Genomic DNA, 19,192 nt, shown 5'->3' with positions numbered 1-19,192 from the left:
GAAAAATAAAATATTATCAACGCTTCGAGCGTTTTGTTTTTAAAAGATTCTGCAATTAACAGTTCTTCGATTGGATTTTAATTTTTCTTCTAGAATAATTTTAATGTCCCGGTGAAGAGGTTAATTATATCATTAGTGTCACTCCAGATACCGATGGAACGCTTTTTCCTTACTCTAATTCTATGACAATTTTCCACGGATGCACAGGCAAAGAGAAACGGGAATAAAGTAAAATAAAATAGAAGCAGAGTAAAATAAATTATGGAAACAATGAAAAAGAACGTTTCTTTAACATATTCGTTCGAATAATGTGTTCGAAGATTCTCGCTCGTGGCGGAAAGAACACATCTCTCGCGAGCCATTACCGCAAGTTCAAGATCAGAAATCTGAAATGGAAATGCTCTTTCTCTCTCTGCCTCCCCCTCTCGTGATTATGATCGAGAAAGAATCGTTGCGAGGAGGTGAGGACACAGAATAAACGTCTCCTAAGACCTCCAATTACTCTGGAACGGAATGGATCAGGTTTCCAATTTACCGGTTAGGTCCCATTCCTCCTTTTTGCCCTGGAATGGAATTGTTCGTCCGCTTCCATCACTCTCGCCCTTTTGTTTCGTCGAGTAACGGCTTACAAAATATTTCATCAGTTTGGCGAAACATAATGACGAGAGAGGGAGAAGGAGAGAGAATAATTTTTCAATGGACGCTGTATCGATTTCGATAAAATTTTTCATTACGAAATATTTCGTTGCGAGGGGGATAAAAAATATTTTTGTAATAAAAGTAAATATTGGAATTTTTATTATTATTATTATTATAAAAAAAAAGCAAGAATTTTCGACGGGTAAATTATTTCAAAATCACGGGTGAATAAATAAATGGAGGATGGATAGGAAGCGATGGGAAGTTGGCGGAAATTTTGACACTTGATGCGTGGTGGTACACGATGCGAAAAGGGAAATGAACGATTTTATATCGATATCGGGAAACATTTTAAAATTTATTAGGATTATATTAATAAAATTTCCGGGTATTCAGCGCGAACAAATTTATTTGACAAGGGCGGATAAAAGTAATAAGAATGAAACGATGGTGAAAGATCAAGCGTTTAAAAATTCCACTTTGTGATTATTATTACGTTCTTTGTACGCGCTCTGTGAAATTTGCATCGTGTATCAGGCTTGAAGCCACGTCATGTTTGTGACAACGTTGAAAGCTTGCGGTGGTTTGTTTGATAGACAGGACGCTGCAGACAGACTTGTAAGGTGGATCAACAACCGCCTTAATGTCAACTAATTTGATACATAGGGCCTATCTATAGCGAGGAAATTCGAACTGAATATTAAAGCAACCACTTTAATACCTTATCGTTCACAATAACGTTTTCAGAAATGGACGAGCCAATCGATTTTCTAATTCTTCCTCAAGTATTTCTCTGATTCCTTTTAAGAATCGCGTCACGATTATTCATCGATTATTATTTTCAAAACATTTCGTTCCCCTTCTCTTTTTCGTCGCGATAAATCTTATCGTCGATAGAATTTTAAAAAAAAACGATCGATAATCCGGGAACGATCGTTACTTCTGTAATAGCGATATCATGTCAATGGAATAACGAGTTGGTAACCCATCCCCCGGTGATGTAACCGAGATTGCAGTATCTCTCGAATGTCGCTACCTTGTTACGACGTTCCCTACCATTGTTACCAATCGTGGCTCACCGTTCGATATTGCGATCAAATTATAACCGAGACGCGATATACCAATATAAATAAGAAATAATTTACTTGTCCTCCTCGTATAACGATTTACACGATATAATTTCCATGCTTAGAAATTGTAATATTATTCGCCTCGAAAAATTATTTCGATCGACATATACCTTTCTATTTATCTTTTTAAAGTTATAATTGAGATACAATTTACAATGCGCGCGATATAATTTCAATCGTTCCGAGTTTAGACATTACGCATTTTGAAAAAGAATCATTTACCAAACGCGTAAACGATCAAATTATAATTGAGATGCAATTCATATACCTTTCTACTTATATTTCTCCCGTTATATAATTTGAATTTGATGTTATTATATTTTGATAAAGAATTGTTTTCGATCAATATTACTTCGAACTAATTATTTCGAACATTCTTCACTCGAAATCTAACGAGTGATTATCCTCTGGGTATATGTGAAATATATGCTGGAGGGGATAATAATCGCGAAATTCGACAATTACGCAATATTGTGTAATCCGAGTTAGTGATTGCAGCATATGAGACATATATATGTGTGTATATATATAGTATGATAGAGTAGTTTAAATTTACTGTAGAGCGTTATGTGTAGTCATTAATAATGTAATGAATAATTTATAGGCGTCATAAACTAACATCAAACAATCCTGCAGTGAAATGCATATGAATGAACAAAATGTGGTACCGTTGAAAGTGAGTGTTAAACGAACCGTGTTATCCTTTCCGTGAAACGGAATTGAAAATGCGACCAGCTCTAATTAGACGACAAATAATTAAACTAAGTCGAGACGTAGTGTGATTATTATTATGATAAATAATCGAAAGAAATTGGTAAATAACGCGAGGAGCGTTAATCACGAAATGGCCGAAATACGAATAATCCGTATTTATATTTTAAATAATAAATAATTGATAACGGGGAGGAATTACGAAAATTGCAACTTCAAACATCATCGTTTATTTTTCATTTACTTTTCTCCTCGTTTGTGTAATTATTTTCGCGTTTGTTAATGCGCGATCGATATACTTATTAGTATAATTATTTCCTCTGTGCGAAAACTGACGCTTCGAATTCGTTCAATTTCGAAATAAACTTCAAAAGGGTGAACCTTGAACTTTTTGCTGTTAATCGTGGATTTTATTCATCCTCAAAGCGAAAAGTTTAATTCGCGCGGATACGTTAGAAATCCGCGTCGTCAACGCGAGACTGTTCGAAAAATCGATATCAAAAAAAATTTTTTCGAAAGATTGATCCTCGTGAAAAAGAAAAAAAACAAAGTTTCTCGTAAACGAATTTTCAAGTCTCTGAATTATCCATCCACTCTTAATATCGCCTCTCGGATATTGGAGACGTTTCAAACTTTGTAATGCACTTTCATCCCTCATCAAGAATGCCGTGGAAAATATGGTAGACATGTTGTTGGAATAGAAATTAGAAAGTTTGGGAAAAGTTTACAAGCCCCGAGTCTCTTGTCGGTGTTGTGGCAGCAACATTTACAAGTTGAATCCATTGCCATTCTTCGAATCATTATTTTTAGTCTTTTAGAAACAGGACGAGCTTATGATCCTCACGAATTTTTTTTCTTTTTCTTTCAATTGTTTTCAATTTTAAAACTGCGAGAGCAACGTGCATGCGGAAGAACGGAAAGAATTATTTTTCTCACTTTTTTGTATCTTTAAAATTGGTCCGAACGCGTTGTTAAAAAAAGAATCTTTTCTCCTCCTTTTATTTTTACCTTTGAGTGAAAACAAAATGCGATGAAATAATAATTGAACAAAATTGAAAAAGAATGCCCGCCTGTTTCTCTGATTATAAAATGTACGTAAAAAGTACGTTTTTTTTTTTAGATAAAAACAATACAATTTTCATTCATTTTAATTCATTTTTCAATTATCGGAACACTGAAATGAAGAATGCAGAAAAAAGAGAGAGAGAGAGAGAGAAAATCGTAGATTGAATCAAATCGATCTGCAATCCGTTCCAATCATATTTTACGAAATCCTCTGTAAATGAGAACAATTTCGAAATAGGATTTTTAAGGAATTGCGCAAGGAAAGGGGAGAGGAAAATAAGGAGGAAGTAGAGTTCAAGCGACTTCTCCTTTTTCTCGATCGTGCGCGATGCACGTATCGAGAATTATATGATAGATTTATGTACATGATGTGCATTGTCGCATAGGTAATCGTGCATGTTGATAGATATAATGGAAGCAAATTTACAATTCGAATATCGAAGCGTAGGATCAAATTACCTCGTCATTTCCTGTGTATTTAAGGCAATTCGTGTAAGGGATTAATCGGTTTGTTTTCAGAGAGAAAATCGGATGGGGCAACGCGATGGACCTAGTTAAACGGGAATGCGAGGATATTTTGAAACAGACTCGAGAAAGTGCGGAGAAACAATTTCACGAAATGGTCGAGTTGTACAATGAAAGCAGAGAAAAGGTATTTGGAGGAAAGAGATTTACTAAAAGTTTTGCTTCAATCGTTGCAACAATGAATCGCAATGAAGCTGAATTTTTGAAATAGAAATTCGACGGGGGGGAGGGGAAAATTAACAAACGAACGTTCGAGCGTGCTTTCTCTTATTTATTTTATCGTATCTCTTTTTTTTCGATTATTAAATCTGAGAGAATAATTATCGCAAAATATCTGAATGTTCGCAGTCCCTTTGTAAAAAAATTTATATATAATTTATATATCATGCAACGATATATTTCTTCGTAGTAAGAGAGATATTCGAATTTTCCTTGACAGATAGTTGGGGGAAAGAAAAAGTTTTGGATGCAATAGAGACGGTACATGCGCAGTAAACCGAGATCAAAGCACTTTTTTAATTGATATGCATTCAGTCCAACGTTGTAGCCATCCTTTCTACAGGCTGCGCATCGTAAAATGTGTGCGCCCTTTGAAACGTCGCCTTTTTCATACGCGAAATCGAACTTGTCGCCTTTTCGTTCCCTCTTGAATATGCAGCGGCCGCCAGGCATCGAGTTTCGACTGGGCCAGGTACACGCTTCCACCCTCCTAAATTACGCTTTTTTTTTTTATTTTGACTCGCTCTCCTCTTAATTTTACCGTTAAGTTTTTATTATTCAAGTACGAGTAATACACACCGAAATGGACTAAGCTAATCTAAATATCTCTATATAACATTTTATCTCGAGATCTACTAATGATCGCTTTCTAAACGTTTGTTCGTCTCCAAAGATATGGAAAAAACAAATGTAGAATTTCATTAGTTTAAGATGATGCAACTTTGTCCCGAGTTTGAGTCATGCAAGAAAATGAAGTAGATATCGAAGGTAAAGTAGGTATCCTATTTAACCGGTGCATCCTGCATAAGTGGTGCTCGCTTTTCTTCTATGATTAAAAAAGGAAAGAAAAAGAAAGAAAGAAATGGTAGTAGCTGTTTCATAAAACGTAATCGAATTTGTCGCTGAAATTTGTTCGCGTTCTTAATCGTGCTTGATGTAATTACTGGGAAAATATTCTCGAGTTCGTTTGTAATAAGTGGAATACAATCAACGTCGGTGTAAAAAAGATTTAAAGTTCATCAGTTGCTATTATCAGTTTATCGTTGAGAAACTGTTGAGAAGCGTTCTTAAAGGGAATCTCCCTGCGGGAAAGAGAATTCCGTTGGCAAGAATTTCGTGGAATTTCAGAACGTATTTTCTTTGGCGTAAAAAGCACATCAGCCAAAGGTCTTTCGTAATTTCTGTAGGGAGCACGTCAAACGCAATTATCTTTATCTACAGAGGACAAGGATGGAAAAAAAAAAAATAAAGAAAATTGCAACTGATCATCTATTAATTTTAGACGTCGATAATTTTCTACGTAAATCTAATTCAATTTTCAAACAATTTCATTCGAAGAACTTGTAATCTCTTAGGCTCTAAAATGAAATTTCTTTAAAATCTTCATTTTCGTAAAAAAATAAAGAAAATTACAAGTGGCCATTTATTAGAATTTAAATAATTTTCTAAATCAATCTAATTCACCTTGGAATTTTCAAACAATTTGATTCGAAGAATTTGTGTTTCTCTTTGCACCAGGAAGATGAAAATTTTCGAAATCTCGATTTTCTATATTAAACATTCCCACGAATTGCGTTGACTTTAAATCTTTACTCGATCCACAAAGTTTTTATTGCTACATCTATACATTGTTCTCGGAACATTCATTAAAGCCAAATTTAACTTTCCAAGTTGAATCTTCAACGCGAATTATCTCTCTACCTTTATTTTACGTAATAATATCTTGTCGATCTTTTCGTGTTATAGTTAAATAGAAGTATCATCTTGATTTTAGTTCCTGTTTTTATAATAATTGGTTATACAGCCGGTTATATAACCAAGTATTTTATTCCAACGTACGATTTTTCGTTATATTTTATTTTCAAGATATTAAACTGTCAAACGTGAAATAAAAACAATATTCATCAGTGTCGGTAGAGATATACAATTTTTTAATAATCATAGCAAACTTGAGAACTTGGGAAATCTATTTCTGTATTGGTTCAGTATTTACGTCACGGGACGATTAAAAGATAGTACTTGAAAAAGTTTTAGAAAAAAAATTAACATCTCCATTTTTTTCTCTCGTGATTTTCACCAATTGCAACAATTTGTATATCAGATATATTCTTTCATTCCTCCAATAATATGAAAAGTATCCTTTCTTCCCCGCGTGATATCGATCTTTTGCATCTCTCTGGCGACAATCGTTCATCGCTTGCATCAATTTCTCAAGGAACAACGAGCTCGCGTAAAACGAAGTTGACGTTAAATGTTTACGATCGGTTCCATTAATTTCGCCTGAAAAGTGAAATCCTAGCAACGTCGTGTTTCCACCCCTCGTATAAATTCTAAATCGTGGAAACTAAAGTCGGTACACGGGCTGTTAAATGATATTTCATGTTTTAATGAAAATCACGTTACATCGTGAAATTGCGGAATAATAACTTAATAGTGGAGTCGTCGTGTAAATGGTTTATTAATTCTAAATTAATATTAAATTAATGGTTAATTAATTTCAAACGGTAAATTAATTTCAATTTAATGGATGGAGAAATTACTAAAAGATGGATCGTTGATGGAAAAGAAAATTCATTTTCGAGATATAATTCTTTTCGGTGAAGACAAAAGTTTGAATAAAATTTGAATAAAATGTAAAAAAAATACATTGTAAACGAGTTTCTAATCCTTTTTCTAAAAAAAAAAGAAAACTTTTTATTTCGATGCTTGTTGCGAAACGCGTGAAAGAAGTAATAAATTTGAATCGTATATTTAATTATCTCGGCGATGATGTTTACGATGAAACTTTATCCGAAATTATATTAGCAGAATTTTCGCGAAACACAGTTACAACAGAAAAACTAGCCTGTAGCCGAGAAAAAGTTTCGCATTTCGAAATTCGTTTCGCAACGCGTGTTTGTCGCCGAAGTTTCCCCGATTCGTTGCATATCGCTTGCAAAATTTCGATCGAATTGGAAGAATTGTAACCGCCGTTAACCTCATCCTTTATCGAATTTCGAGTCAAGTTCCACGATTTATTCGATGATGAATCGCAGTGGAAAAATAATAATAATAATAATCGAAAAATGAAAAGATGAAAACTCGAACGAGTGAAAAGTGAATTCCATCGAATGATGAAAATTCTGTATTCGTGATTTTTTTGTTCCGACAGGTGAGTCTATTAGAAGGGCAGGTGGTAGAGTACGAAGATCTGAAAAGGGAGCACGAGAATCGAAGTTTCGAGTTGGCGAACCTACTTGAAACTTTAAAACGTTTCGACGTGGATGTCGGCTCTGTCTGTCAACTTGGAGCGGAAGGTAAGTATTATCCTCCACTTTCAGATATATCCCATCCCCTGTAAGCCAAATGTATCCGTTTCCTGCTACAGCTTTGAGGAACTTGACCGAATCGGGCAACTTATTCGAGGGAAGCATGAAGAATCTCAGGCATCTCGCATGGACCGTGAAAGAAAGAAAGGATGAGCCGCAACTCGTTTTATTGAGAGAACAGAATTCCGTTTTGAGAGAGGTTGTGAAGAATCTTAAAAGGAAGGTAGGAATCTCTGACTTTTTTTTTTTTTTTATGGAAATTGCGATGTTATTGCGCCGGATCGAAGATCTTGCGGTTAATCGAAGATAACTCGTATTCCGTGTGAAAGATCATTCTTCTGTCTTAGATATTTATCTAATTGAAATTACATAAAATGCGGATTATAATTCGTAATATAGGATTGAACTGCTACGAATGAAATTCGTTTCAAGATAATTTATATCGATTTATAATGTTTGTTTTGCCGCGGAAAGTACAAAAGATAATATGTTTATCAATCTTTCTTCTCTCTAGTAGATGCAAATCTTTTATTATTCTCTTCAAGAACGAATAACAGATTGTCTATATTCACTTCGTTACAATTGGATGCAAAATACTTGGGCTGATAAATATCGTGTAGGTAGAAATACGACAGAATAAAACCAAATCCAATGTTCCATAAAAGTCAATTTAGAGTTCCATAAAGGGCGCGTTATACGATTGCGTACGTATGACTTGTTCGAAATTTCATCGAATCAGTTATTTGCATGTCCTCTTTTCCCGGCAACAATACCGTGCTTCTCTTGTCAAGTTATTTTCATATTTTATATTTTTATAAAGTATGTCCTTATAACAAGCAACTAACAGAATTATACATCATTGTAAATTTAGAAAACAAATATTGGATTTTACGATGACTTAGCAAATATACACGCTTGAAAGCATATTCAGAATAATTCACCAGAATGAAATGGTTAATTAGATTGTAATTAAAGATAGAAAAATATGTAGTAGAGTAAAAGAATTAAAAATATTCCCTTTTTTTTTTAGTTATAATTAATGCATTTTTATGAAAAATTATGAATTATTTTAGTAACGAATACACGCGTTGTTGGAACAAAACGTTAAAAAATTTAAGAGACTATTGTGGATTGTAAAATAAAATAAATTACAAGCAATTTAATTTTACGTTAGGTGAAGCGAGACAGAGATAGAACGAGATGAAAATAGTTAGAGATGCTTCGTTCTTTTTCTCCTCTTTATCCATCTCGCTTCATTAAATACAAAATTAAATTGTTTATAAGCTGAAAAGTAAGCTTCGACGAATATTTTTGTATCAACTTTTCTATCTCACTTTTTAAAATCATATCTTAAATTTTCTATCTATCTCGTCTGAATATATACGAAAAAAATATGTATTAGTAAATTTCATATTTTCAGAATGCAATAAAAAATAATAGGAATATTTATATTCGCGATGTTAGTGCTGATGATATAAGCTATAAAATAATGGCATCGAAAAATTTCCATTCCTTTCTGCCTTTCCTTTCCATATGAAATCCCTTTTGATCATAAATTTTACATCGATGTGAACATGCATAATCGTAAATAGACGAACCCACTTTAGGAAAACGAAATAACGTAACACTTTTACAAAAATTGATATTCCGAATACGTTTGATAAAATATAAATTTTATTTACCTTTTTTCCTCCTTTGGGAAACTTGTTAAATGAAGTTTTACAATTTTTCGTAATTTCGTCGAATTTCGTGTTTCATATGCTTGTATACGTCGAATGAAAAATGTTGTAATCACACTTTATCACTAAGAGTCATTTTCATCTTCTAATTCTATACATGTTTTTGCATTTTACATTTCTCGTTATTTTTGTAAAACCTCCTTTGCAAAGTTTCAGATGCTGAACCAAACGCACAATGAAATTCCGGAAAAAGAATACGAAGAACGACACGAACGTATGCTTCTAGAAAATACAACGAATTCGCAAAATAATAATGACAAGTTATTATACGAATCAGAATTCGATAAAAATATTGTTCCAGCAGTAGAAAACTCCATAAACTCACTAATTCACGAGAATAATAACAATTATACGAAAGAACGTAAAGGACACGTCGAAAATGAAATGCGCGGACTAACTGACGGTTACAAGAACGATAATCGAAATAAACGTTTCGATATCGAGAATACAAAGATCGATCAATGTGGACGAATACTGTGTATAGAATCTCATTCGAATGGCACGATATACGAAGAATATGTGATCAAATTATCGATTAATCGAGAAATAAAAATTAAATATCCTATCGTATTGAATAACAATGACGCGATGGTTAGGTTAGAATTTATGGATAACGAAATCGATTATGAAAAGGCACCAATAGACAGAATGTTGATATTATTTAAAAATATACATGCAGTCGTAAATTTTAAACAAACCGGTGTACCGTGCAGTACGCAAACAACGAAAATAAAAACTTCCAACAACTTTACGCAAACTTCGTTTACTGGAATAAATTCGTTTTCTCGTATAAACGCCGGTGTTACGGTGAGTGAAAAAATTTTTAAATTTTTACTTTGAATTAAGTATCTAAAAATTAGATTATTTACTGAACAAAGAATAATACATTGTATCTTACAAAAAAGTTAAAAAAATTTATAATTATAAAAGAGATATTTTTTATACATGCTAATTTTTTTATAAATATATTCTAAGAGTATATTATGTTCATATCACGATAATAATAGATATAACTAATTTCATTATAAATATGATTCGTATTCGAAAATTACGAAAATATTAGTCGCGAAAACTAAAATATGAAATCGTTTATATTATATTTCTTATATTCTTATATACTATATATTTCATACAATATTTCATAATTGCAAAAACGTACATCGATTTCATCAGAATGATGTCTGGTATAAAATATCAACTTGATTCTTTAATTAAATATAGATGCTCAATAGTGAAAAACGTGCAATAGAAAGAAGTCTCTGTAATTTGGAACGAACTGTTAACACTTTGAAACTCAATGCATTAAATCAAGTTGAAACAATGATCATTAAGGATTCACATTCGTATAGAAATGTTGAAAAGTTAAATCGTATCAAGATATTGACTCGATAACATTTGTGCACAACAATTTTTACCATTCTTTCAAGTGCAAGAATTTTTAATATTACAAAGATATTTTTAACTCATAACAGTATCAAACTAGATTTGTTATCATAAATGTAATAATACTTGTTCTATTCAATTGTACATAAAAAAATACCGCTAGGAATAATTGGTAAAGATGTCCACAAGTTTAGAAAAATGTTAATCATTATTGTTCCTTAAATCGTTAAAAATATTGTAAGTTAAATCTTACATTATATCTATACACGCACAGATGTACATTACATACATACATACATACATAATAAATGTACATAATTGTATAGATTTAATTGTATTTAAAATTGTAATAATTATCACATTATTTTCATTAAGAATTAAATATTTATTTCTTTTTGTTAGAAATAAAGGTGCATTCTACACTATTCTCATACGTGAATAAATTTTTTTTTAGAGAATCTCAAAACATATTTATCCTCCACATTTATCTTTTTTTTTTTTTTTTACATAGAAGTGCAATTTCATTACACATGTGCAAATGGAAAAAATTTATTAAAAATGTGAAATGCAATTCGTGGAAAAATACGTATATGCATAAACCTTAAAAGATAGTTCTTCAATTTTTTCACATATACTTCTTCTTCAATTGAAATATATAGAATTTATATATATAATCCATATGTTCTTAATTCAATATTCTATATTCGAATTTTAATTACAATACGATTAAAAGAGGAATTATTTTTAAGTTTTTCATTAAGTAACAATGAAAATTTGATTTATAATATAAACTATTTCTTACAATTATGTTTGCCTTTGGCAAATAAAATAAATAGTTTTAGCATGCACTATATTTCTTAATTATTCATCGCGTTAAATCTCAAATCTTAGAAAGACAATATCAGAAACAGTTTAGTTCCAATGTTTTTATGTAAAATACTTTTAAAAACACGATGAGTAAAAAGGTCCAGGAAAAGGCAACATTATGTTAAAATACGATAAAAGATTAGAGGAATGTCATTTTCATACTAATGCGTATGTTTCCATAACCCTGCTCTTTTCCTTTCTCTTTTTTCTCATCATCTTTGATTATTTGCTAATATCCTATCTTTGTTATAAAAAAGATTCAAAATTGATTGCTAGATACTTATTTTTACCTATACTATATTCCTTCCCATCACTTATTTTTTCAATATATTTTTCAATATAATAAATCATTTCTAGAAATGGAAAGAATTTTCTCCGGCAGCTCTGAATTTATCCTTTCTGTTTTTTATGTCTATTTGAAAATGTTCGATTATAATCAATGTGTTGAGCCTGGCACTAGGAGTTTGCATTTCTAGTGATACTTTGAACAACACGTTGTCCCCACCAAGCTTCAAGGTTAAATGGTTCAAAATCTACAAAAGGAAGAAATATTAATCAATAAATCAATATATATAATAAAAATTAATATATATAATAATTTATCTTTTAGTTTATCATTATATTTACCTTTTAGTTGTGGATTTGGTTCTCTTTCTTGATAATATGTAACAGATGCACCATTTCTATAATTTGAAGAATTACCGTGCGGTTGATTATGACACATATCTAATTCTCTTGATACTGTATTCCATGCTATCAAATAGAGAAATGAACAAAACTTGATTATTACATATCAAATTTTTTTATAAGTAAAAACTAACAAAGAAAAATTGTATATGATATTTACAATCATAAATGTACTTAATTAAGTCGAAATGCTGAGCTACAGTTTCAGACTGATGTCTTGATGGGATCGAAGATGGTCTTTTTCCATTCATAGTTGTCATTTGTGATCTACCACTATAAAAAAATATATAATCATAAATATATCATAAATATTATTAAATAAAAAAAATATATATATGTTATCAAAGTAAAACTATCACGTTAACAATCACAACTTTTACTGAACTAGCGTATTAAGTTCAGTAGGTATTCTATTTTAAGATTTAACGATTTTATAACAATTGAAATAAATACAACTACGAAATATAATAATGAATATATTCGCGTTTCGTAGCATTAATAAGAAAATTGATAAAACAATTATAAATACGTATAAAATAATTTAAATATAAAAATCGAATAGATTTTATTTATTAAAATTTATTGACATCTGGTATAATAATACATAGATTTTAGAATATTGCTTTATACAATGAAAAGAAATGGACGCCATTTTGATATAATATTACACAAAATATAACCTTTCATTTCGCATAATATTTTATTTAATATCGTATATAATTATATATCCATGAGAAATAAGCTATTTTACAAAAAAAAAAAAAAAGAAACAAATTATACACAACATACAAAAGTCAATACAATAAAACCTATAGTTGATAAAGAAAAGCCACGTATACGTGTATATATTTAGAATTTATTTTTCATATATTTTCCCAAGATCATTTTCTTTGAAAATCTTTAATAAAACAAAAAATGGATGGATCATTACTGCGATAACATTGAAATTTACAAACAATGTACAAAATATTCGATGAATTAAAAAATACATGAAACAATTAATACAAAGCCTACTTTCGAAGAGAAAATGTCAGTGGAAAATGGCGGTTCTTTATGACACTTACTGCGATATGATTCCATTCCCCCCTATTTTTCCCTTTATCTATTTAATATTATTTATTTTATAAATCATAAAACTACGAGATCATTGGTAATTAATTAAAAATAAATTTAACAATATCCAAGTAGAAAATAATATCACATGCAATAGAGGTTACGATAGAATGGTAAAATGTAGAGACGCGGGAATAAAGAAAGTTATTTTTACAATAAATACCTCATTTTCTCTGCTCGAACTTTTACGCCAGCGCAAATTCGTGCCTAATATAGATTTATTTTATATAATTTTCTAATCACTATCTACGAACAAAAGTATAAATATTCCGCGGAAAATAAACAGTTGAAAAGCTGTAACGAGAAAGAGCGTTTGTTTCTCGCAACAGCTGCAGGAAGCTTTCCCTGAAAACTGTCAACAATGATAGGTCGACTATTTAACTCGGACGGTAAAGTAGAAAGAGGAACTAGTGGCGACAATTTAATACGTACTAAAGATAAAAGCTGTGTTTGAATCCTATCACAAGGTGGCGAATTTGCAACGGTCCTTAGATGCCATTTTCAATTATGTTATTTGAACCGTGCAGTGGTATAAAAGTGTATGAAATTTTATTTGCGATTTGAAATATCAGTATTGGATTGAAAAATGTGATTTCAAGAAATTATATGTCATCTTTCGATATAATTTTTTCGGTAAATGTTTTTATTACATTTTTAATCCTAATTTATCTAATCTAATAAAGATATGATATGATCTGATTTTATAGTGATTATATCTCAATAATTATAATATGATCAGATAAGATACGAATAATAAATTATATATCATTATTCATTTATTAATTTTAATTTCAAACAAAATAATATAAAAATATTATACGTAATTAAATATTCCATATATCGAAATTTTATTGAACAAAATAACCTATAATTGTTTAACGAAATAAATATATATATATATATACATATAATATTTTGATCAATCAGAAGATAAATCAATCAGAAAATAAAAAAATATGCTTTTTATATTTGATTTATTAGAATTAACGTATTCGATGATAAATATTTGCAATAAGAATTGTCATTTTTCAAGCTAACAATTTCGTTATGAAAATGTCAAGTTAACGATAAATTTTACACTTAAAATGATTTTACAGTTAAAATGATGTTTTCGACTTTCGAAAAATTTATATTTTAAGCAACGTAACCTAATACAAAATATAACGTAATACAAATTGCATTACTATGCGTGAGTTACTTATCTAAAAATAATATATAATGTTGAAAAATAATTTTATTACAAAAGATCAAAAATGAAATATTATTTTAATAAGTTGATATTTTTAATGATATAGCGATTACGTATAATACATCGATAATACGCAAAATACATCGATCATATAGATGATTAATATAGTTCAGGGCATTGAAATCTTTAAAGAAATCGTTAATATCAATAAGTAGTATAACATATTTTTCAAAAATTTTTTAATAATTTCGATAATTACTAGCATAAATCATTTTCTTCAGAACCACTAACTATAAAATCTGATAATCAGGTTAGCTTGTAAAAATTTTTGTCAAATTTTCAAAAGTCGAAAAAGAACTTTATGCTAATTGGTTAATAATTTTTTCTCTAATCAATTAATGATATCAATTAATAATATCGAAAGCATCGATGGAAAAATGAAAAAACGCATTTACTCTATGACAGAGTAGAATGTAATCAAAAATAAAACTTGTAAATGAAATAACGCTAAACATATTGTGTTTTCTATATATATATATATATTTATATATCTAATTAAAAATTATTGAAAAATAATTTTTAAAATTATAAATAAATGCTAAAAATTATAAATATAAAAATATTGAAACGTTTAATTTGATTTTAATAATAGAATGAAACATATAAAAGAGAATTAATAATTTCATTGTCATGTTTAATTTTTTATTATCAAGTCTTTTAATCGGAATCATATATTTTTCTATGTCCTTGTTCTGAGAAAAAAAAGATCAGTGATTTGATCAATGTATTCTGATAAGCCTGGTATAGAATTAAAATTGTTGATCGCAATCTGTTGATTATTTCTTTTTTAATTAATCTTAATGAATTTGAAATATATATCAAAAGTAACATTATTTAACAAACATTTAACATTAACAGATTCTAGTTTTCGAATTATTATTATACATGTAGAAAGAATGAACTATATTAAAATTTCTTGCAGATTTTATTAAATTCTGAGAATAAGTATACATGTTAATTAAATTTTTAATAAAGAGACTATTGATGAAAACTTTTTAAAAATAGTCTACAAAAAAATTTACCAAGTTGATCAAGTATTAATGGAAAAACTTTTTCAAATTATCCCATATTGCTTGAGTAAATATATTTTAACAGAGTTACTCAATTAAAAGTAAAGATAAAAAGGAAAAAAATATCCTGGGATAAAAAAAAACGATCATTTCTCCATAGTGAGAATTTATTTCGGACGAATATCTTTCGAAACGCGAAAGACTCCTAAAACATTTTGGGCATTTATCTGAAACACTCGTGACGTTATTATCTCGGACATTATTCGTTAAAATATACGATAGCGTGTCGGGTTATATTTGACAATACTATAACGTGGCCTCGATATATCCACGTATCGTTGGAACCATCGCCACGATTTCATTTGGCTGCGTTTCACTTTCAGTTAACCAAAGGCCTACTGGTCTATTTCTGCGATCCTGACGTTCAATACCATTTCAAAGGATCCTTGTCACCCTTTGTGATTGCATCGTAGGAGATAGCAAAACTATACGTTACCCATCTTAAATGACAACGATCAGATATATCGATTTGATTAATATAGGGATAGCGTTAACGTCGATATCAATTTATTCTTCAAGGTTCACGGTGAACCGATGATTAAAGAGATGCATACTTAAGCGAATAAACTACGAAAACATGAATTATGCACAATTTCAATTTTCGAAGGATCTTAAATATTTTATATAGAATTTTGATTAAACGTTTCGTGCTTGTGAAATTAAAATTACGATGGAGAAAAATGAAAATTGATTATGGCATTTTAAACAATTTATAATATTATTTCATATATGTTTATTAATTTTTATGTATTTTATATATTATTATAATTTTTATTTTATTTTTTTAAATCATTTCTAAAATTTACTTTATTCCAATATATATTTAAATATCTCAATATTTATGAACGAGGATACATAATTCAAATCGGTTTAAAGTATTTACATATGTTCATTGTAAAGTCACGAATAATCCGTTCCAAATTTTGAGACATGATAATAACAATGCGGAATACGAATAGCAAGAAAATCCCTAGCAACGACGAACCCCCATAATTCTCGAAGACAATGATTCTAACGGACTCGAGTGGCATTGGCAATGTTATTGTGCACTACTACAACAGGCAGTTGACCTAAATGGGCCATAACTGACGCGCGCGCGCATGTGTGTCAATACACAAGCTCATTTCCGGCCATTTGAAAATCGATTACATCAATAAAGTACAAAATATCGTCGAATTCACGATGAAATTAAACGAAATCTCGATAATCATTAATAACATACGGTCTTAATAAACTTTTATGACTGATTGTACCCACAGAGATAATAACCAGATAATTATATATAAAATTATTATTACGCGGAAATATGATTATGACGTTCATATTTAATATGATTTATATATATATATATTGTTGTGATAACGATCTAATAAAACTTTTAGCATAATAACTCTATATAAATTGCTTTATATAGATTTAATGAATTTTATCAACGAAGGAAGCTGAACATTCATGTTATCGATGAAAAAAAATGTTCTGTTTTGATCCTTTTTGATATTTTACGAATTTTATGAAATACACATAAAATGAATTTTAAAATCTTAGACCGTATACGGATGGATAAGTTTTAATCATATGATTGTTCCGTGTGATACGAAAACTTTTACTGTTGTGACAAATTGATAACAGGATAATTTAATACCGTCTCATTAGAAAGGAAAGCGCATCAGAAATTCTATTAGTTGAACAGAAGTTCATCCGTTGAGGATAACTTGGTGAAACGGGACGTTGAAACATAGGTTTGGCATTGTTGGGTTAAATTGAATGTAATTGGGTAAAGAAATTTTGTATTACGTGGATAAATTTTCAGTAGATTTTCTTATCTTTTATTATTCCCATTTATTAGAAATTATTGTAGAATTAATTACATTATTCTGCGGGAATCTTGAAAATTTGCTCTTGAAAATTTAATTACTCTCACTTTTAATAAGTAACCAATCTATCTAACGTGAAAAATATTAATAAAATCCTCATAATTACACGCATTTGTTTTACGATTAATAACAATATAACTAAGATGATTATAACACATTTATGAAGTAAGTTAATGCACTTCATAAATTATGAATTTAACGATATTCCGTGATGTAATTTCATAAAAAGATTATCATGTATAATTAATTTTTAAACCACGATATCCACTTGATTTATCGTATAAGCGCCAATTTATTAACGGGTTTGAATATCGTAGCATGCGAGAGATTATATATATTTTTACTACAATAATGCTTATAAACATAAACATACGAACATGTTAAAAATAATTAATCGGTTCGATTCATGATTGTTAAAAAAAAAATATAAACGTGTAAAGCAATAATTGTATATAATATCGTATCAAAGTGATAATATAATTGAACATATAATATATAATGGTATGACGCATAATTTCGTCTGGAAGTCTATATAGGCTGTTATTACGATAAATACGTAGTCTGATTGATAGCGGTTTGCGGTTCCTTTTGCCCAAAATAATTTAACCTGGATTATCTTCGCTCTATACATTCGACCACGTATGGCGAAAATCGACGCAACACGGCTTTGAATGTCGTACAGTCGTGCAGCTTTATTGACTCTTCGAGTAACACTCGAATTCGCTTTAAAACTCTTTTTAAATAGAACCGTTTTTCGTTTTGGTAAATGGAGAATAAGAGGGAGACAGAATGATTCGAGTTTATCAATTTTAAAACAATTCTAGGCGTCATTTAAGAATGTTAAAATTAATGGCGTAGAAATGGTTGAATTTATAATTTATTTTTAAGGCACGTCGTACGCGTGTCAGGTACGTAAATAGAGAATTTTTTGCAGATATTACGATGATTCAAACTATCCATGAATAGCTCAAAATGCCATAAATAGTTTCTTGTTACGTAACATTTACGAATGTCAAGCTTTCAATCAATTTGTATTATTCCACGTATTCTCCTATAATTGAAGCAATTAGCACTAGAATATTCTAGCAACTAGTAATACAACCATTATTAAAGAATTCTTTTTAGATTATAGTCGAAAATATGTAATTCGCAACAATGTTTTTAACGAAAAAAAGGAGGATAAATAAGTAAGAGATATTCCTTCGTGAATATCTTCCTATATTATTATTATAATTATCATTATTAATTTCACGAATGTTTATGTTTAATTCAACAGGACTATAATTTAGGCGGGTTTATACATACACGATTGTGGAATTGTGGTTAGGGCACAGGAAATTGGTTACAGAATAGATTATTATATTATTATGTAATCTAACCTATATAGCCAGTACAATATCTACGAATCGATAAGGAATCAGCAATAACGAAATAAAAATTTCCGCTTGAATAGATCTCTTTAATAAATTCCAATATATTACGTTATATCTCAATTCCTGTATCTCGATTCATTTGAATATATCGTAGAATCCTCCGGTATCATATTACGAAACATTATAAAACGTATCGAAAATTGATGAATAATTATCATTCTCCGTTATTATTATTATTAT

The 19,192-nt window shown here is 29.8% G+C and overlaps 2 protein-coding genes across 4 annotated transcripts in view; one reads left to right on the top strand and one right to left on the bottom strand.

Moving 5' to 3' along the window:
* Positions 1-11,223, top strand: part of LOC107999340 (myosin-1-like) — a 31,630-nt gene extending 20,407 nt beyond the window's left edge. Inside the window, exons 3-6 of one of the 2 annotated variants that reach the window (XM_062077323.1) lie at positions 4,065-4,197; positions 7,441-7,585; positions 7,657-7,820; positions 9,493-11,223. In XM_062077323.1, the coding sequence (XP_061933307.1) occupies positions 4,065-4,197; positions 7,441-7,585; positions 7,657-7,820; positions 9,493-10,176 (1,126 nt within the window). In that variant the 3' untranslated portion in view covers positions 10,177-11,223. Of the gene's footprint in view, positions 1-4,064; positions 4,198-7,440; positions 7,586-7,656; positions 7,821-9,486 lie in introns of both variants that reach the window. The other variant, XM_062077322.1, reaches the window with a different exon arrangement.
* On the bottom strand, positions 10,165-13,951 carry LOC107999341 (MAPK regulated corepressor interacting protein 2). Of its 2 annotated transcripts, none has more exons than XM_017059102.3 (4): positions 13,819-13,951; positions 12,434-12,546; positions 12,214-12,339; positions 10,165-12,119 (listed from the first exon to the last, which is right to left on the bottom strand). In XM_017059102.3, the coding sequence occupies exons 2-4, from the start codon at positions 12,531-12,533 to the stop codon at positions 12,043-12,045; spliced, it is 303 nt and encodes a 100-aa protein (XP_016914591.1). In that variant the 5' UTR covers positions 12,534-12,546; positions 13,819-13,951; the 3' UTR covers positions 10,165-12,042. The 2 variants fall into 2 exon arrangements, with proteins under 2 accessions (XP_016914591.1, XP_016914590.1); XM_017059101.3 differs by lacking the exon at positions 13,819-13,951 and adding an exon at positions 13,550-13,779.
* Positions 13,952-19,192: the final 5,241 nt, after the last annotated feature.

The sequence above is a fragment of the Apis cerana genome, linkage group LG7, assembly GCF_029169275.1.
Source record: "Apis cerana isolate GH-2021 linkage group LG7, AcerK_1.0, whole genome shotgun sequence".
In the NCBI taxonomy this organism is placed as follows: Eukaryota; Metazoa; Arthropoda; class Insecta; order Hymenoptera; family Apidae; genus Apis; species Apis cerana.
This window is presented reverse-complemented; position numbering and strand designations above follow the sequence as displayed.